Genomic DNA, 21,152 nt, shown 5'->3' with positions numbered 1-21,152 from the left:
TAGGAATAAATCTAACCAGGGAAGTAAAAGACCTATACAAAGAAAACTATAAAACACTACTGCAAGAGATCTACATAAACGGAAAAACGTATCATGCTCATGGATAGGTAGTCTCAACACTGTGAAAATGACAATTCCACCCAAAGCGATTTAGAAATACAATGCAATCCGGACCCAAATACCAACAACATTCTTTAAAGAGATGGAAAAACTAATTAGTAACTTTATATGGAAAGGGAAGAAGCCCCAGGTAAGTAAAGCACTATTGAAGAAGAAGGTAGGAGGACTCACACTACCTGACCTCAGAACCTACTATACAATGTATTTGGTACAACAACGGATCCAATGACCAGTGTAACAGAATTGAGAACCAGATGTAAATCCATCCACCTGTGGTCACCTGATCTTTGACAGGGGCCCAAAGTCCATAAAATGGGGGAAAAAACAGTCTTTTTAATAAATGGTGCTGGAAAAACTGGAAGTCCATCTGCAAAAAATGAAACAGGACTCACACTTCACACCATATACAAAAACTAATTCAAAATGGATCAAAGACCTAAATATAAAGCCTAAAACTATAAAGTTCGTAGAAGAAAAAATAGGATCAATGCTAGAGGCCCTAATACACGGCATTAACAGGATACAAACCATAACTAACAACACACAGACTCCAGAAGACAAGCTAGATAACTGGAATCTTCTAAAAATTAAATACTTACACTCATCAAAAGACATCACCAAAGGAGTAAAAAGAGAACCTACAGACTTGGAAAAAATTTTTGGCTATTACAAATCAGACAAAGGTCTAATGTGTAAAACCGGTAAGAATACCCAACACCTGTACAACGAAAAGACAAATAATCCATTTAAAAAATGGGCAAAGGAAATGAACAGACACTTCACCAAAGAAGACATTCAAGCGGCCAACAGACACATGAGGAAATGCTTGCAATCACTAGCCATTAGAGAAATGGAGATTAAAACCATAGTGAGATACCATCTCACCCTGGCTTTACTGGCATGAACCAGAAACACAGGCTGTAACAAACATTAGAGAGGCTGCAGGGAGATTGATCGGAACTCTTATTCAGTGCTGGTGGGAATGCAAAATGATACAGCTGTTTTGGAAAATGGTATGGCACTTCCTTAGAAAACTCAAAATAGAAATACCATACGATCCAGCAATCCCACTCCTAGGAAATAAGAGTCGTCACACGGATATGTGCACATCCATGTTCATTGCAGCACTGTTCACAATAGCAAAAAGATGAAAACAACCTAGGTGCCCATCAACAGATGAATGGATAAATAAACGGTGGTACATACACACGATGGAATACTATGCAACGAATCTGCGAAGGATCTCATAACATGGATGAATCTGGAGAGTATTATGCTGAGTGAAATAAGTCAATCACAAAAGGACAAATATTGTATGAAATCACTACTGTAAAAACTCACGAAAATGTTTATACACAGAAAGAAACAATCTTTGATGGTTAGGAGGGAGGGGAGGGGTGGGGATGGAGAAACACTAAGTAGACAACAGGTAAGTGGTAACTCTGGTGAAGGGTAAGACAGTACACAATACTGGGGAAGCCAGCACAGCTTGTACACGGCAAGGTCATGGAAGCTCCGTAGCTACATCCAAATTCCCTAAGGAACTGAATTGCTGGGCTGAGGACTTTGGGGACCATGGTCTCAGGGAACATTTAGTTCAATTGGCACAACATAGTTTATAAAGAAAATGTTCTACATTCTACTTTGATGAGTAGTTTTAAAAGCCTGCGAATGGCCATCTAAAATACTCCACTGGTCTCACGCCCTCGGGAGCAAGGAATATTGATGAAAACTAAAGATACAAGAGAAAGATTAGTCTAAAGGACTAATGGACCACACCACGGCCACCACCAGACTGAGTCCAGTACAACTAGAAGGTGCCTGGCTACCACCACTGACTGGTCTGACAGGAATCACAATAGAGGGCCCTGAACAGAGCTGGAGAAAAATGTAGAACAAAGTTCTAAGTCACAAAAAAAGACCAGACTTACTGGCATGACAGAGATTTGAGAATCCCTAAGAATATGGCCCCTGGACACCCTTTTAGCTCAGTAATGAAGTCAGTCCCTAGATACACCCATCACCCAAAGAGTAGACAGGTCCGTGAAAGTAAATGAGACTAAAGGGGCGCAGCAGTCCAGGGGCAAGGACTGACTAGAAGGCAGGAGGGGACAGCAGAGCGTGTAATAGGGAAACCAAGGTCGAGAAGGGAGAATGTTGATGTGTCGTGGGGTTGTTAACCAGTGTCATAAAACAATATGTTTACTGTTTAATGAGAAAATAGCTAGTTCTGTAAATGTTTATCTAAAGTATCAAAAAAAAAAAAAAAAAAAGAATCTCTGCCAGTCAGTTGACCAGGTAGCTGTCTTCCAAATTTCTTGGCATAGACGACTGAGCACTTCTGTACTGCATGCATTTTTGAAATATCTCAATTGGTATTCCGTCAATTCCTGGAGCCTTGTTTTTTGCCAATGTGTTCATTGCAACTTGGACTTCTTCCTTCATTACCATCAGTTCTTGATCATATGCTACATCTTGAAATGATTGAAATTCAAACAATTCTTTTTGGTACAGTGACTGTGTATTCCTCCCATCTTCTTTGGATGCCTCCTGCATTCTTCAGTACTGAATGACTGAACGACGCATATTAGGGTATAAGCATTTTTTTCATATTGGTAGAAGTTTCTTCAAAACCTTCTTTTAAATAGTTGGGCATTCAGAACTCCAGGGGAAGAAGGAGAAACTTAAAAGCTTTCAGAAAGCAAAAACAGATCCATCCAAAGATTTTCAGGCGCACTTATGCCAGAAGACAATGGAGTGGGACCTCCAATATCCTGAGGGAAAATGATTGTGGACCTTCAGTTATTTGCTAAGGCAAACTAATAATCAGATGAGGGCAAAATAACAACATTTTCAGACCTGTGACGAAAAAAAAATCTTTTCTAAACAAATTTAATTGAGAATAAATAAACACTGAGGATACTCCATCAAAATGAAAAAAAAATTATCCAAGGAAAAGAAAGGAGTGAATCCAGGAAACACAGTTTTGCTTAATCAGTAATTCTGGGATAACACAGAAAGCAGTGGAAAAATAGCTCAAAATGCCAGCTGTGAAGCAAGCCTAGAGCAAATGGGGAAGGGTGACTTTAAAAATAAGAAAATTTAATCCTTGCCACAGATATTATCAAGTGAACATGCACCTATCACGAGCAAAGGGCAATTAGAAAACCCAGGAAAAACAAAAAGTTATACAAGGAAGTCTTGGTTCAAATTGAAGCAAACCAAAAATGAGGCATGATTTTGAGTAATTGATAAAATGTAAGAAAGAGGACTTCATTGGAAATATCCTCTTTTGAGGGGTACATGTTGAGTGACAGTATTGCATTCAATTACTTTATTCTGTAGTAAATAATATTTACCTAATCATCATCATAATAATATTCTTTTTCGTTTTTAGTTTCAATCATAAACAAGGCATGGAAGACTTAATTGTGGTTGCAGAGCAGAACACATTTTATAAATCAAAATGCACAAAGATAGAGGCAAGTGTGGGGGCACTAATTTCATCATTTTCTTAGTAAGGAACCAAGAGATATTTAAAGTTAATGCCATATAAATAAACCAAAAAGCCAAACCGGTCACTGTCGAGTTGACTCCGATGCATGGGGATTCCATGTGTTTCAGAGCAGAACTGTACTCCAAAGGGTTTTCAGTGACTGATTTTTCAGAAATAGGTCACCATGCCTGTCTTCCGAGGTACCTCGGAGTGGATTTGAATCATCAACCTTTTGTTTAGTAGCCAAACGCTTAATCGCTTATGCCACTTGGGGACTGTCATAAAAATGGGGGTTTAATTATTTAGTTTGAAATTGTAAAGGTGATAAATTGTGAAGCTAAAAATAATAACTACTCAAATTGGCGGGAAATGTGGAGAGGGGTATCTGTTGGGTAACATCAAGACCTAAATGCACATCTGTCTTAGTAGGAATTCAGTAAATAATGTGTAGTGTTGACGGATCAAGAAATAGAGACAGATGCATATTTTTTAAAGTATTGGAGTTAACTAACCATTCCGGCTAACTTAACCGTAGAAACTAAAAACAACTGTTTCAACTAGACACGTCTGAGAAGTGGGATTGTTGTTGCTAGGTGCCGTCGAGTAGGTTCCGACTCATAGCGACCCTGTGTACAACAGAACGAAACACCCCCGGTCCTGCACCGTCCTCAAAATCCTTGTTATGCTTGAGCCCCTTGTTGCAGCCACTGTGTCAGTCCATTTTGTTGAGGGTCTTTCTCTCTTCCACTGACCCTCTACTTTGCCAAGCACATTATCCTTCTCTAGGGACTAGTCCCTCCTGATAACGTGTCCAAAGTATGTGAGACGAAGTCTTGCCATCCTTGCTTCTAAGGAACATTCTGGCTGTACTTCTTCCACAGTATATTCAGTATTCTTTGTCAGCACCATAATTCAAAAGCGTCAGTTCTTCCATGGTCTTCCTTATTTTGTCCAGCTTTCACGTGCATACGAGGCGATTGAAAATACCATGGCTTGGGTCAGGCACACCTTAGTCCTTAAAGTGACATCTTTGCTTTTTAACACCTTAAAGAGGTCTTTTGCAGCATATTTGCCCAGTGCAATATGTCCTTTGATTTCCTGACTGCTGCTTCCATGGCTGTTGATTGTGGACCCAAGTAAAATGAAATCCTTGACAACTTCAGTCTTTTCTCTGTTTATCACGGTATTGCCTATTGGTCCAGTTGTGAGGATTTTTGTTTCCTTTATGTTGAGGTGTAATCCGTGCTGAAGGCTGTGGTCTTTGATCTTCATCAGTAAGGGCTTCAAGTCCTCTTCACTTTGAGCAAGGAAGGTTGTGTCATCTGCATATCACACGTTGTTAATGAGTCGTCCACCAGTTCTAACGCTCATTCTTCTTCATATAGTCAGGTTTCTTGGATTATTTGCTCGGCATATGGATTGAATAAATATGATGAAAGGATGCAACTCTGATGCACACCTTTCCTGACTTTAAACCATGCAGTATCCCCTTGTTCTGTCTGAGTAACTGCCTCTTGGTCTAGTACAGGTCCCTCATGAGCACAATTAAGTGTTCTGGGATTCCCATTCTTCACAAGGTTATCCATAATTTGTTATGAATCACATAGTGGAATGCCTTAGCATAGCCAGCAAAACACAGGTAAACATCTTTCTGGTATTCTCTGCTTTCAGACAAGTAGGATTAGGGGTATGGATATGGGAAGGAAAGAAAGGAAACTTGCCTCCCTTTTTTAAACCCTTGGTGTCTCTTAAAAAAGTTTTTTTTCTGCCATGCATGTATTACTCTCCTTTTTAAAACTAATAAAATGGCTATATAATTGCATATTTTATGGGTGAGATAGTTTATCAAAGCTTAAAATATTTAACCATCTTCCATATTGTAGGCATTTAGGTTGTATTCAAATTTCGTTACTTATGTAATGCTCTGAAAAACAGCTTTGTATATAGATAAATCTTTGCCCATATTTTTGGTTAAGACAAATCTTGTATATAAATCTTTCTGCATATTTCTGAATTATTTCTTGAGGAGCGAGTCCTATATATGAAATTACTGGGCTAAGGGGGAGGTTTTTTTTTTTTTAATTTCATTAATTTTCTTGTTGCTGAGAATATACACAGCAAAACATACACCAATTCAACAGTTTCTACATGTACAATTCAGTGACATTGATTACATTTTTGAGTTGTGCAACCATGCTGACCCTCCTTTTCTGAGTTGTCCCTCCCCCGTTAGCATAAACTCACTACCCCCCTAAGGTTCCTGTCTAATCTTTAGAGTTGCTGTTGTCAGTTTGATTCCAAATGGATGGATCTTAAAATAGTGTAATGCTCAAGGCAGACCTTTTTTTTTTCACTAGTTGAGCTAAATTATTGTTTGGTTTTAGGAAGGCTTCAGGGAATATTTTTGGGTTAAGGTTTAAAGATTGCCTCAGGACAATAGTTAGAGGGATTCATCCACCCTCCATAGCTCTAGGAAGTCTGGATTCCGTGAGAATTTGAAATTCTATTCTGCATTTTTGGGGGTGGGGTGGGATTTGAACTTTTTTAAAAATAATTTCTATTTTTCTTTAAGTGAAAGTTTACAAATTAAGTCAGTCTCTCACCCAAAAACCCATATATACCTTGCTACACACTCCCAATTACTCTCCCCCTAATGAGGCAGCCGGCTCTCTCCCTCCACTCTCTCTTTTCATGCCCTTTTCTCCAGCTTCTAACCCCCTCCACCCTCTCATCTCCCCTCCAGGCAGGAGATGCCAACGTAGTCTCAAATGTCCACCTGATCCAAGAAGCTCACTCATCACCAGCATCCCTCTCCAACCCATTATCCAGTCCAATCCATGTCTGAAGAGTTGGCTTTGGGAATGGTTCCTTTTCTGGGCCAACAGAAGGTGTGGGGGCCATGACCACCGGGGTCCTTCCAATCTCAATCAGACCATTAAGTCTGGTCTTTTTAGGAGAATTTGAGGTCTGCATCCCACTGCTCTCCTGCTCCCTCAGGGGTTCTCTGTTGTGTTGCCTGTTAGGGCAGTCACTGGTTGTAGCCGGGCACCATCTAGTTCTTCTGGTCTCAGGCTGATGTAGTCGCTGGTTCATGTGGCCCTTTCTGTCTTTTGGGCTTGTAATCACCTTGTGTCCTTGGTATTCTTCATTCTCCTTTGATCCAGGTGGGTTGAGACCAATTGACGCATCTTAGATGGCTGCTTGCTAGTGTTTAAGACCCCAGACGCCACTGTTCAAAGTGGGATGCAGAATGTTTTCTTAATAGATTTTATTATGCCAATCGACTTAGATGTCCCCTGAAACCATAGTCTCTAAGCCCCTGTCCCTGCTACGCTGGCCTTTGAAGCATTCAGTTTATTCAGGAAACTTCTTTGCTTTTGGTTTAGTCCAATTGTGCTGACCTCCGTTGTATTGTGTGTTGTCGTTCCCTTCACCTAAAGTAGTTCTTATCTACTATTTAATTAGTGAGTGCCCCTCTCCCACTCTCCCTCCCTCCCTCCGCCATCTCGTGACCACAAAAGAATGTTTTCTTCTTAGTTTAAACTATTTTTCAAGTTCTCATAATAGTGGTCTTATACGATATTTGTCCTTTTGCAACTGACTAATTTCACTCAGCATAATGCCTTCCAGGTTCCTCCATGTTATGAAATGTTTCACAGATTCCTCACTGTTCTTCATCGATGTATGATATTCCATTGTGTGAATATACCATAATTTATGAATATCCGTTGATGGGCACCTTGGTTGCTTCCATGTTTTTGCTATTGTAAACAGAGCTGCAATAAACATGGGTGTGCATATATCTGTTCGTGTAAAGGCTCTTATTTCTCTAGGATATATTCCAAGGAGTGGGTTTGCTGGGTCGTATGGTAGTTCTATTTCTAGCTTTTTAAGGAAGCGCCAAATCGATTTTCAAAGTGACTGTACCATTTGACGTTTCCACCAGTGGTGTAGAAGTATTCCAATCTCTCCACAGCCTCTCCAGGATTTATTCTTTTGTGTTTTTGGATTAATGCTAGCCTTGTTGGACTGAGATGAAATCTCATTGTAGTTTTGATCTGCGTTTCTCTAATGGCTAATGATCGTGAACATTTACTCATATATCTGTTAGCTATCTGAATGTCTTCTTTAGTGAAGTGTCTATTCATATCTTTTGCCCATTTTTTAATTGGGTTATTTGTCTTTTTGCAGTTGAGTTTTTGCAGTATCGTGTAGATTTTAGAGATCAGGCGCTGATCAGAAATGTCATAGCTAAAAACTTTTTCCCAGTCTGTAGGTAGTCTTTTTACTCTTTTGGTGAAGTCTTTGGATGAGCATAGGTGTTTTGACTACTGTGGTGGTATAATAGGTTCTAAAACCAGGTAGAGTGAGCCCTTGCACTTTGTTCTTCTTTTTCAGTAATGCCTTATTTATCCGGGGCCTCTTTCGCTTCCATATGAAGTTGGTGATTTGTTTCTCCATCTCCTTAAAGAATGTCTTTGGGATTTGGATCGGAATTGCATTAAATGCATAGATTGCTTTTGGTAGAATAGACATTTTTATAATGTTAAGTCTTCCTATCCACGAGCAAGGTATGTTCTTCCACTTATGTAAGTCTCTTTTGGTTTCTTGTAGAAATGTCCTGTAGTTTTCTTTGTATAAGTCTTTTACATCTCTGTTAAGATTTATTCCTAAGTATTTTATCTTCTTGGGGGCTACTGTAAATGGCATTGATTTGGTGATTTCCTCTTCGATGTTCTTTTTGATTTGAACATTTAAAAACCTTACATATACAGGCTTTTTTTCCTTTCAATTTTGAGTATAAACAAGTTGATTAAAGCACTCCGAAAGATAAAAAGGATTTAAAAAAAAGTGAGGCTATCTTAGCCCATGTCTATATTCTTGAGGCCCTCTTACTAATGAATAACCACACATAGTATCTCCATCACTGTGTGCCTTAGTTACCCAGTGCTACCGTACCAAAAATAACATAAATGGATGGCTTTAAAGTCCAGAAATGAATTTTTTCACAGTCCAGGAGGCTAGAACTCCAAATTCAGGGCTTGACTCTAGAAGGAGCTCCCTCCTTGTCTATTATAGCTTCTAGTAGCTGCCAGCAATCAATCCTTGGCGTTTCTGGGCTTGTAGAGGCATCTGCCGTGTGCATCTGTCTCTGTATGATGTCTTCCCCTGTGTGTGTCCCTGGGTCTGTTCTGCTCTTTTTACAACTCAGAAGTGATTAGGTTTAGGACCCACCCTACTTGGGCATGAACATAACAAAGTTAACGTAACGAAGAAAGCCCTGTTTCCAAATAGGGTCACATCCACAGGTATAGGGGCCAGGACTCCAATACATGTTTTTGGGGGCACAATTCAATCTTAACACCATGTCAGTAGAATCACTTTACTTACCAGGTCACAAAGGAAGGGAGGACAGCCAAACCCACTGCTGTCGAGTCGATTCTGACTCATAGCCACCCTATAGGACAGAGTGGAACTGCCCCATAGAGTTTCCAAGGAGTGCCTGGTGGATTTGAACTGCCGACCTCTTGGTTTGCAGCCATAGCACTTGACCGCTACACCACCAAGGTTTCCGGGAGGACAGTAGTCACTTGGATTTAGTGAGCAAGTGCTATGAGCCAGGCATTCTTCTAACCATTTCCGTTGAATTTTTTTTTTTTTTTGAATCCTCAGAACAACCATCTGAGAGTTATTATCTATGTTTTACAAGAGAAGGAGCAGGGGCAAAAAGAGATAAAGTGATTTTCCCAATGCCAGACCAAACCACACCAAACCAAACCAAACCTGTTGCTGTCAAGTTGGTTCTGACTCATGGCAAACCCATGTGTGCAGAGTAGAACTGCTCCACAGGGACATGGCCAATAGGTGCCAGCATTGGGCACTACACCCAGGCCTTCCGAGTCCACATTCTTTCTGTGCTGTTGGAGGCCATTATTCACAAAAAGAGAGTAAGCCCAAGACCAGTGAGTGCTACGTAAAGAATATAATGACGCAAGGGAAGAAAGATTCACTACCTGATTACTTTCTACCATATGGCCTGGTAATAGACACTCAATAAATAGTTGTTGAATAAATAAATAAGCCAAGCTTTGCACTAAGCTCCCATGTAGTCATTATTTTATTTAATATTCACATTGTTGTTGCCCTTGAGTTGATTCCAACTCATGGTGACCCCATGTGTGTGGAGTAGAACTGCTCCATAGGGCTCTCAAGGCCGTGACTTTTCAGAAGCAGATTGCCAGGCTTTTCTTCCAAGGTGCCTCTGGGTGGGTTCAAATTGCCAACCTTTCAGCTAGTAGTCAAGCACTTAACTGTTTGCCCACCCGAGGACCTGTCAGTCTTCCTGCTTTGAGGTAATTATTTGATGCCCATTTTACAGATGAGAGGCTGAGGTTCACAGTGGTGAAGTCACTTGCTAAAGGTACCTCTTGGGATTTGAAATCCTGCACTTATAGGGTTTCGGGGAGAGTTTAACGAGCTAATCTTTGTGAAGCTCTTCGCCTAGTGATTCTCAAGGTGTGGTCCCTGGACCACCAGCAGCAGCAGCAGCAGCAGCATCTCCCGGGAACTTGTTATTTCTGTTAGTTGCCATCGAGTCAGCTCCGACTCATGGCGACCGTTTGTATAACAGAACGAAACGTCGCCTGGTCCTGCGCCATCTTCATAATCATTGCTGTGTTTGAGTACATTTTTATAGCCTTTGTGTCAGTCCGTCTCACTGAGGCTTTCCCTGTTTTTGCTGACCCTCCATTTTACCAAACATGATGTCGTTTTCTAGCAATTGGTCTTTTGTGATGATGTTTCCAAAGTAAGTGAGTTGAAGTCTTACCGTCCTCACCTCTAAGGAGCATTCTGGTTGTATTTCTTCTAAGACTGACTTGTTCGTTCTCCTGGCAGTCTGTGGTGTATTTGATGTTCTTTGTCAACACCACCGTTCGAATACAGGGAACTTAGTTGTTAGAACTGCAGATTCTTGGGCCCTACTCCGGACCTATTAGAAACTCTGGGAGTGAGCCCAGCAATCTGTGTTTTCACAAGCCTTCCAGGTGGTTCTGATGCAGCTCAAATTTGAGAACACAGCTTTAGCCCAAGCCTGAACCATTATTGTTGTTGACATCATTATCTAGGTCCCTGGGTGGTGCAGATGGCTAAGTACTCACCCACTAACTGAAAGGTTGGTGGTTCAAATCCTCTCAGAGGTGCTTGAAAGACAGCCCTGCCAGTCTACTTCCAAAAGATCACAGCCATCGAAAACCCTATGGAATGCAGTTCTACTCTGAAGCACATGGGTTCCCCATGATTCGGAGTCAACTTGATGGCAACTGGTTTGTTCTTTGGAATCCCTAGGTGTTGCAACAGATACCGCTCTCAGCTGCTGACCAAAAGGCTGATGATTCAAGTTCACCTATAGGCACCTCAGAAGAAAGGCCTGGCAATCTACTTCTGAAAAATTATCCATTGAAAACCCTATGGAGTGCAGTTGTACTCTGACACACGTGGAGTTGCCATGAGTTGGAATGGCCTCCACGGCAACTGGTTGGTCTTATGGAAAGGGAGGACGGTGGGATGTGGAGTGCCTGGGACTCTCCTGCTTCTGTTATTTGATGTCAGTTACTTCTGTCCTATCAGTGGATTCACATCGGTCCCAGGCTGCTACTGGCTGGAGCCCAGCAGAGGTCTTTAGAGGGGAGAGGAACTAACTGGGCCTGTTAAGCCCACCCAGGCTCTCATGACCATCCCATCTGGTTGCATGAATGCCTGGTGCCTGTCTTCTACCTGCTTTGTAATTCCTCCCAACCATGTGCGTTCTCCATTGTGCTCCCAGAGTCAAGAGTTACTGTGCCTCAGATGAGAAGTGTTTGTAGGGCGCGGCAGGGTGGGGCGGGGTGGGGCAGGGCAAGGCAGGGCGGGGTGGGGCGGGGCAGGGCAGGGCAGGGCAGGGCAGGGCAGACAGTGTCCAAGGAAGGGGAGGATGACTTGCCAATTGTTACTCTGGCAGATTCTGCCCCTCGTCTCTTGGAAAATTTCATGAATTCCTAGTGTTGCCTTGGGGTTGTATATCCCATGTGGGAATTTAACATTTCTTGAGTGCCTACTATGTGCCAGGCATGGGGCTACATGGAGCCTACTATGTGCAGGCCAGCACGCGTAAGCTCCGTTGGTGCCCGTCTCTTGTAATCCTTACAAATGTGCTGTGTGGAATCCATGCTGTAAGGAAGCTCAAGTGCAGAGGGCTCCAATGACATCCTCAAGTCCCATAGCCGGGAATTAGGTGGCGGAGCTGGGCTGCAAACCCAGGCTGGCTGTGTGGACTGCAAAGCCTGTCCTTGTTCTGCCAGAACTGTTAGTCGTGTACTTGACTTGAATATGTAAAGTAAAACTACAAATGCATGCTCTCTCTCTCGTCCTTGTAGGTTCTACCAAACCACGGTCTCCACGCAGCAGGATTTTTCGTTGCCTTCATGGTCTCTCTTGCCCTGACCTGGATCACGCTTTTCTTCATGGTTCGATATCAGTGTTTAAAGGGAAACATGCTTAACAGACATCGGGTGAGTTTCCACGTGAGTGTTCTTTCCCGAGGGTGGTTTGGTTGGTGCAGAGCTGAGATGGAAGTGTCTTCCCCAGTTTGTGGTTCTCAATCCTAGGTCTGCATCAAGGTTACCTGGGGAGATGTTGACAAGTACTAATGTCCAGGCCCCACCTCCAGAGATTCTGAAGTGACCGTCCTGGGAGGGGTCCCCATCATTAGTAATTTTTAGAAGCTGCTCGGATGATTCTAACCTGCAGCCAGCACTGAGAGCCCTTGCAGTCTCGCTGAATCACTGACCACCCCACCTGTGTGGTGGACTTTGTATTTCTGCCACACCCTAATTTAAGTCTGTGGGGTACAGGACCTTGTTTTACTCAGTAAGGTGGCATTTGAGGTGTCTTGGTCTGGGACTTCCAGAACACACCTGATGATTTGTGCTGGCAAGTGGAGGCTGGCCAGAGCAGAAACGACTTATCTGGGAGGCAGATATCAACTAGCCTGAGGAGGCATGTATTTGCCTATCATTTAGGACTGGCCAATAAAAGCCTAGAAAACAAAGCTCAGAGAGCTTCCTGGTTGGTGAAGGGAGGGTCACGTGCCCTCTGAGACATGGCAGCTCTGCATTGGAACCTTCCCAGTCCTTGCTCGTGCATCCCTTCCTTATGATGATTCTGATTTTTATCTTCTTAATATAGTAAAAAGGAGTTCTACGCAGTGCTTAAGCACCCAACTGCTAACTGGAAGGTCAGTGGTTCAAGCCCACCAGCAGCTCCTCGGGAGGAAAGACTTGGTGATCTGCTCCTATAAAGATTACACCCTAGGAAATCCTATGGGGCAGTTCTACTGTGTCATACATAGGGTCACTATGAATCGACTTGATGGCACACAACAACAACAATATTGTAGTAAAACCAGTAGTTGTGAATATAATGTCTTCTGTGAGTTCTGTGAGTCATTCCAGCAAATTAATGAACCCTAGGACAGTGTCCTCTTAACTTGTAAGGTCTGACCTAGCCCTGGGTGGCTGGGGTCAGACAGAGAGAGACAGAGTGCTGTGTGGGCGGCTGATGTCAGAAATGATGGGGAAGTGGGAAAGTGCGGATATGATTGATCTCCACCTTTTAGGAACTGGCTTTATGCTGATTCACATCTATGAAGCTATCCCCATAAGGTCTTATTCCACTCCTGCTAAAAAGTCCTCAGAGACTTGCTATTATCCTCAGGATACAGCCCATAGTCTTTAGCATGACTTATAGCTAGCTACCCCTTACTTCCCTGTGATCTGACTTTGGCTCACCCTGCAGTGACACTTTCCACTTCCCACCTCCACCTCCAGCCGTGCAGAATGACTTGGTGTTCCCTGAACATGCCGAGCGCCGCGTGCTCACACCTACACACATTTCCAACCACTTCATCACGCTTCAGTGAGTGTAATTCTTACCCATCCTTTAAGACTCAGCTGGGGCATTGTGGATGTCTTCTCTGGTCACCTCCTGGCCAGGAGAGGAGCCCTCTTTCTGGGTGCCCACACTAGCTTTTCTCTGCTCCATCCAGCACTTGTAACCTGTAAAGAGCTCTGCATTCCTGTCTTAGTTTGGGTTCCCACAGAAGCAGACCCTGAGATAAGGATTCAAATTCAAATAATCTGTATGGGAGATGACACCAGGAAATAACGGTGGGGGTGGGGAAGCTAGACAGGGCAGAGAAAGCAGCCAATAAAGGGTGAGTTATCATGAGGTTACCACTTTGGCACCTGGAGCTTAATTCCGCTGTGGACCTCTGGGAGACAGTGAAGAACTAGCCTCAGAGTCATTCCAGGGAGCTGGGGTATCTATTAACCAGGTCCCAATAGTCATTGATTGAAGACTGCTTCTGGGTAAAGTGGGAGTGAGGAGGAGGGGTGACATTATTTCTCTGGCAGGGACTCTGAAGGTCAGAGAAAGCATTCAGAGAAAGAAACATAAGTGTTGGGCAGTGGATCCTGGGCTAGTGGGCACTGAAGTGGTATGGGTAATGGGATATAGGCAGGGAACCAGTGATATCTGCTACAGTCCACATTGCTGGGTATAGAGCCTGTAGCTTAGAAGGTACTCAATAAATATGTGAAGGAATGAATGAGCTCTTGGCCAACCAATGTATGGGAGATGCAGTGCAGTGAGTTACTTAACTGTTTCATGACCCGTGGGACATTTGGTATCCCACCCACTTTTTCTGCTTCTCAGGTCTCTTGGGACCTTTTCTCACTAAAAGTATTTGTTACCCTCCAATGGGGATTTGTGTAACAGTGAAAGGTGAAAGAAACATTCATTGAAGCAAAAATAGCAGGAGTATCAGGCTTAAATGTAAGATAGTGCATCCAGGAAATGTGATTGGGTAAAAATTTTGTCTCTTTTGGCTTTTGTACCCCTAGATAAGCCTCGTAAACATATTTATGCTTTCCTGTGTGATAGTTAGGGAGTCCTGGTGGGCTTGGTTTTTTTTTTGGTATGTGTGATATTTGGAAAACCAGAGGTTCCCCACGTAACCTAATGGAAGGTGCCCCACAATAAATCGTGTCTTCCATGACCAGTGGGAAAGTCAAGCATCCATCAATCATGATGCCTGAGAACCCCTCAAGTTTTGTGGTAAGCTTGTATTCCCACATAATATTTCTCAAAACCTATGTTACCAACTAAAAATATAAAAACACTCCATGACTTAGCATGCTTTCATTAATGAAAAACACATGGTATTAAAAAAAATTCAAAGTGGAAAATACTTAGGTCTTGAAAGGGTTTTAATATGGCCATTCTAGCTATGCGTGGTCTTGTGACTCCCATGAAATGATTGGGTGAAACTGTGCAAATGAGGAGTTAGCAGACCACCAAGGGGATTGGACAACCTGTTAAGAATGCAGATAAGGTGCATAGAAACCCTGTGGGGGGTAGTACCATGCAAATAAGGCGTATGGAACTCTAACAAGGGGATTGGTCAGTTTTGCTATCCTGCTAGGCTTAAAAGAGAGCCAATCCAGAGCAGAAAGGGGACCTCAATACCATCAAGAAACAAGAGCTGGGAGTAGAGTGCATCCTTTGGACCTGGGGTCCCTGTGCTGAGAACCTCCTAGACCCAGGAGAAAGAGAAAGATGGTGAGAAGCAGTGTCAGAAAAATGGCAGCAGCAGAACCAGGAGACCAGCGAGAGACAGCAAGGTGGGCTTCCCGGCTCATGGAGTGAGGTGGATACAGTCAGTGTGCTGATTCATGGAGTGAGAGAGCTGAGAGCCTTCAGGCAGGAGGCTCCCTGGTGGAGTGAGGTGCCTCTGGGCACTTACCAGCTAAAGAGCTTTATAACACTTTCCTGAGCAGGGTAGAGGCCAGGCCTGAGCTGGGCCAAAGGTTGAGGGCCAAGAGAGGAGGCCTGTCTTGAGGGGGCCTAGAGGAGCCTGTCCTGAGGGGGCTGAGAGGAGCCTATCCTGAGGGGGCCGAGAGGAGCTGAGAGAGCTGTCCTACACTTAAGAAGGGAGACTGCCTACATCCTTCCTGATTTTGAACTGGAGTTGTAGCCTATTGATCCTGATCCCAAGCTGTAAGCTGTTACTTTCTTAATAAACCCCCTAACTGAGTATAGTCTATGAGTTCTGTGTGACCATTGCAACGAATTATCTAACCCAGCAGAGAAGTAGAGAGTGCCGTGGGAGGGATGGCTGGTGTCAGAATTTAACAGATTGGAGAGTGTAGGTATGTCTGACCTCCACCTCATAGGAATCAGCCTTGGGCTGATGTTAATCTTGATTCTCTCTCCTCCCCTTCCTGAAGTTAGATGAGGAGGTCTGACACCCCCACACCGTTTTTACAGAGGGACGGAGGGAGGAAAACAAGGTGGCCGTTCACAGAGGGGGACAAATTCTCTGAAGCTTTCCAGAAGGCATTGTTGATAGTGAGCACCCTTGGCAGGTTGATGTGTTCCTGTGGGACCCTTGGAGGCTGGGCTGTTGTGACTTGGTGTCTTCAAGACGAGTCCTCCAAAGGCGCATCCGCCGTCTTCCTCCCTCTGCCTTTGTATTGAGGAAACCGAGGCCCATGAGGTTCAACGACTTAATATGGCCAAGCTGAGCCTGGGACGTGGACTTCTGGGCCCCCCTCTGTCTGGAGCACTGCAAGGCCCTCCCAGCCTAGGATCCATTGTTCATTCTGTTCCTGCTTCCTGGAGGGTGGGGTTATCACTCTAAAGTGAGGTCAGCCCATGGCCTCCTTGGCGGGGAAAAGTGGGAAGAAGGAAATGGCCCGTCTACTCAGACATTTTACTGACTCTTCCCAAGCCGTTATCAATCAGAAAAGAACAGAATGCACTCGGCTGCTTTGAGGGAGGTGCAGGATTTACTTCCTGGAGATTAAAGGCTGACTGTTACAACCTCGGAGAGGCTAGCCAAGGGTGAATTTGATTTAAGGCCTGACAGCCCTTGCAGTACTTTTCCCCTCCATCCCAGAATAAACTCTTTTCACATTTTTCTTTATTTTCTGCCAGTGTGGTGGCAACCATAGAGATGACATGGTGTGTAAAGCAGAAGGGGACAGCGTTCAGAGCTAGGTTGACTTGGGATCAGATACCCGCCTGGCTCTTTATGAGGTCTGTGACCGCCTTGTTGTTGTTAGGTGTTGTTGAGTTGATTCCGACTCATAGCGACCCCATGTGACAGAGTAGAACTGCCCCATAGGGTTTCCTAGGCTGTAATCTTTGTGGGAGCAGATTGCTAGTGCTTTTTCCCAAGGAGCTGCTAGGCTAGTTTGAATCGCCAGCCTTTCAGTTAGCAGCCCAGCACCTGACCGTTGTACCACAAGGGCTCCCTTTTGGGACCTTAAACCGTTGTACCACGAGGACTCCCTTTTGGGACCTTAAACCATTGTACCACGAGGGCTCCCTTTTGGGACCTTAGAGGATGTTATTTCACCTTTCTGAACCTCAGTTTTCTTATTTGCAAAGTGGGGCAACACTTACCTTGTTGTTGGAACCGCTTAATGATGTAACATATACAAAGAATATTACCTAGCAAAGGGGCAGGGATTCTTAAATGTTAGCCCTGGGTATTGCATTTCTGCAGAATTAATAATATTGGGGACAGAAGATATATATCATCTATACAGTCAGAGGACTGGCCTTAATTATCTCTAATGTCCTTTTCGTCTCAAAGTTCTGCACTCTGGTTTGAAGCCCGCTAGACCTTTGGTGCTAAGTTCCACCATACTGATTGCAGTTTCCTCTGATGATGATGATGATGGTCATACAATATTTTATTGGTCTTTACAGGTTACAAAGGCCTTTTCCATTCATTGCTTCGTTTTAACCACACAACACCCCTGTGCAGGGCTACAGGAATTATGAGCCCATTTCTCTGATGAGGAAACAGAGGCTCAGGGAAGTGCAATGGCTTACCCGAGTTTACCCTCTCATGAGTGGCAGGGCCCACCGACCTTTCTGACTCCAGATCCCCCACCTTCTCTCACATGGCATTCACAAGGAGGCCCACTAACCTGTTGTTTCTGAAATTCTCCTGAAGGTTCAGCACCAAGGGAGCAAGCTGGAACACTCCCAGTTCACCTCGGCCGATGGCGTGAATGAGGATCTTGCTCTCAATGACCAGATGGTAGACATTCTGTCTTCCGAGGACCCCGGGAGCATGCTGCAAGCCTTAGAAGAGTAAGAATTATAAATTGCGTTATACTTTCAAAGATGGGCTTTGTCTGCAGGAGAATGAGAGCAAACACTGAGTATGTCTCATTCGTTCATTCATCCCATTAATCATTCATTTGGCACTCAGTAGTCATAATCGGAAAACCCTGGTGGCTTAGTGGTTAAGTGTTACGTCTGCTAACCAAAAGATCGGCAGCTCGAATCCACCAGGCACCCCTTGGGAACTCTAGGGGCAGTTTACCTCCATGCTGTAGGGTTGCCATGAGTCGGAAATCAACTCAACGGCAGTGGGTTTGGCTTTTTTTTGGTTTTAGTCATAATCGAACACCTGCTGTCTACTGAACACTGCTTGGCAGTTAGGAAAAGAGATGAATAAGACATGCACAACAGAACGAAACGTTGCTCAATCCCGTGCCATCTGCACAATTGTTGGTATGCGGGAGTTCATTGTTGAGGCCACTGTGTGTTTTGAGTGCTTTCCAATCTAGGGGGCTCCTCTCCTAGCACTATATTGTACATATTCTCTTGTGCTTCACAGAGTTTCCATTGGCTAATTTTCAGAAATAGATGGCCAGGTCTTTCTTTTTAATCTGTCTTAATCTGGAAGCTCCACTGAAACCTGTCCACCATGGGTGGCCGTGCAGGCATGTGAAATACCAGTGGCATAGCTTCCAACATCACAGCAGTACACTAGGCTCCACACTGTGACAAAATGACAGACGTTGGTGGAGATAAGACGTACTTCCTGCTGTAAGGCAGCCTCGTGTAGTGGGGAGGACAGCACACAGAGACAGGTGACCACAAAGTTTGGCAAGCACCATGCTGAAGAGAAGATCAGGGCTGGCCGAGCCTAGAAGAGGAAGCCATTAGCGTTGGCAGGGCCGTAGAAGTGCTTCCCAGAGGAGGTGACATTTTACTAGTTCTTGAAGCATGAGTAGAAGTTTTCCAGGTGGGTTAAGTGAGGAAAGGCTTTTCAGGCAGCAGGAAGAAAGGGCAAGTGCAAGGATGGGAAATGAGCAAGCCATGTTTGACGTAGCTAAATATGATTGCCGTGTAGGCTGGAGTATTGAGTGTAGAAGAGTTGGGAAAAAGGCAACTGGAGAGAGAGGTTGGGCCAGGTGATGTGATGGTCCGCCGAGCTGAATTCAGTTCTGTTTATTTATTTGATAAATACTGAAATTGTCATACTGTGGTGGCTTGTGTGCTGCTGTGATGCTGGAAGCTGTGACGCTGGTGTTTCAAGTACCAGTGGGATCACCCGTGGTGGACAGGTTTCAGCAGAGCTTCCAGACTAAGACAGACTAAGAAGGAAGGAAGGGCTGGTGACCTGCTTCTGAAAATTAGCCAGTGAAAACCTCATGGGTCACCACAGAATATTGTCTGATAAATTGCTGGAATGCTGCCCTAGGTTGGAAAGCCCTGAAAATACACAGCAGCTGTAACAATGGACTGAAACATAGCAATGACTATGAAGATGGCTCAGGACCAGGTAACTTTTCATTTTGTTGTACGTGGGGCCGCCATGAGTTGGAGCCAGCTCAATGGTAACTAATAACTAACAACAACAACAACCACAACAAATGTGCCAGACACTGTTCTGACTCATGTAATTCACTTAACGACTCTATGAAGTAGGTGTTGTTATTTTTCCACCTCATAGATGAGGATTTGAGAAAGGTTAAGTAGCTGCCCAGAGGCACACACTAGTAAATGATGTTGGTGTTGTCAGGTGTCGTTGAGTCAGTTCCAACTCACAGCAACCCTGTGTACAACAGAAGGAAACACTACCTGGTCCTGCACCATCCTCACAGTCATCGCTATGTTCCAGCCCGTTGTTGCAGCCGCTGTATCAATCCATCTCGTTGAGAGTCTTCCTCTTTTTTAGGGACTAGTCTCTCCAGGTAACATGTCCAAAGTACATGAGATGAAGCCTCGCCATTCTTGCTTCTAAGGAGCATTCTGGCTGTACTTTTTCCAAAACAGATTTGTTCATTCTCCTGTGAATCCATGGCATAGTCAATATCCTTTGCCAACACCATAATTGAAAGGTGTCATTCTTCTTAGGTTTTCCTTATTCATTGTCCAGCTTTTGCATGCATATGAGGCGATTGAAAATACCGGAACTAAGGTCAGGCGCACCTTGGTCCTCAAAGTGCCATCTTTGCTTTTTAACACTTTACAGAGGTCTTTTGCAGCAGATTTGCCCAATGCATTACATCATTTGATTTGCTGACTGCAACTTCCATGGGTATTGATTGTGGATCCAAGTAAAATGAAACCCTTGACAACTTCAGTCTTTTCTTCGTTTTTCGTGATGTTGCTTATTGGTCCAGTTGTGAGGATTTTTGTTTTCTTTATGTTGAGTGGAAACTCTGGTGGCGTAGTGGTTAAGTGATACGGCTGCTAACCAAAAGGTCAGCAGTTCGAATCTGCCAGGTGCTCCTTGGAAACTCTATGGGCCAGCTCTACTCTGTCTTGTAGGGTTGCTATAAGTCAGAATCGACTTGACGGCCATGGGTTTGGGTTTTGGTTATGTTGAGGTGTAATCCATACTGAAGGCTGTGGTGTTTGATCTTCATCAGCAAGTACTTCAAGTTCTCCTTTTTCGTAAGCATGGTTGTGTCATCTGCATAACAGAGGTTATTAATGAGTCTTCCTCCAATCCTGATGCCCCGTTCTTCTTCATATAGTCCAGCTTGCTGGATTATTTGCTCAGCATACAGATTGAATAAGTACGGTGAAAGGATACAACCCTGACACACAACTGTCAGGAAAGGAAATGATAGGACCAGGTTTTAAGCCCAGGAGGCCTGGCTCCAAGCATATTAAGCATAACAATTTTAGAAGTCTCTGTCTGAAAACCCCATTATCTGGACCTCTGGGTCTGATCTATTATCTATTGTTCCATTTAGTTTTAGTCAGATTTTCTTGTCCCCTTATATGCCTAGGTATTTTTGTTTATGTGCCAGACATTGTACATGAAAATTGAGAAGATAATTTGAGGACAGGGATGATGTAATCTTCCAGGAGTACCTTAATCCAGCCAAGGGTTGAGATCGTGCAAAACTGGACTTCATTTCCTTCAAAACGGAAAAACCGAACCTATTGCCATTGAATCAATTTCAACTCATAGTGACCCTACAGGACAGAGTAGAACTGCCCCATAGGGTTTCAACAGTTGTAACCTTTACGGAAGCAGACTGCCACATCTTTCTCGAACCTTTTGGTTAGCAGTTGAGCCCTTAACCACTGCGCCAGGGCTGCCTATTTCCAGTATACCTTTTCTTCTAAGAAATGGTCTTTCAGAGTCCCAACCAAAAGCCAAGGGGAACCTCTC

At 43.8% G+C, this 21,152-nt stretch overlaps 1 protein-coding gene across 1 annotated transcript in view; it reads left to right on the top strand.

Annotated features, from left to right (window-relative positions):
• Positions 1-21,152, top strand: part of EVC2 (EvC ciliary complex subunit 2) — a 183,500-nt gene that overhangs the window by 33,498 nt on the left and 128,850 nt on the right. Inside the window, 2 exon segments of the mRNA XM_064286086.1 lie at positions 12,031-12,165; positions 17,682-17,821. Coding sequence (XP_064142156.1) covers positions 12,031-12,165; positions 17,682-17,821 — 275 coding nt within the window.

The sequence above is a fragment of the Loxodonta africana genome, chromosome 5 (assembly GCF_030014295.1).
Source record: "Loxodonta africana isolate mLoxAfr1 chromosome 5, mLoxAfr1.hap2, whole genome shotgun sequence".
In the NCBI taxonomy this organism is placed as follows: domain Eukaryota; kingdom Metazoa; phylum Chordata; class Mammalia; order Proboscidea; family Elephantidae; genus Loxodonta; species Loxodonta africana.
Note: the sequence above shows the minus strand (reverse complement) of the source record. Positions and strands in the feature narration are given on the sequence as shown.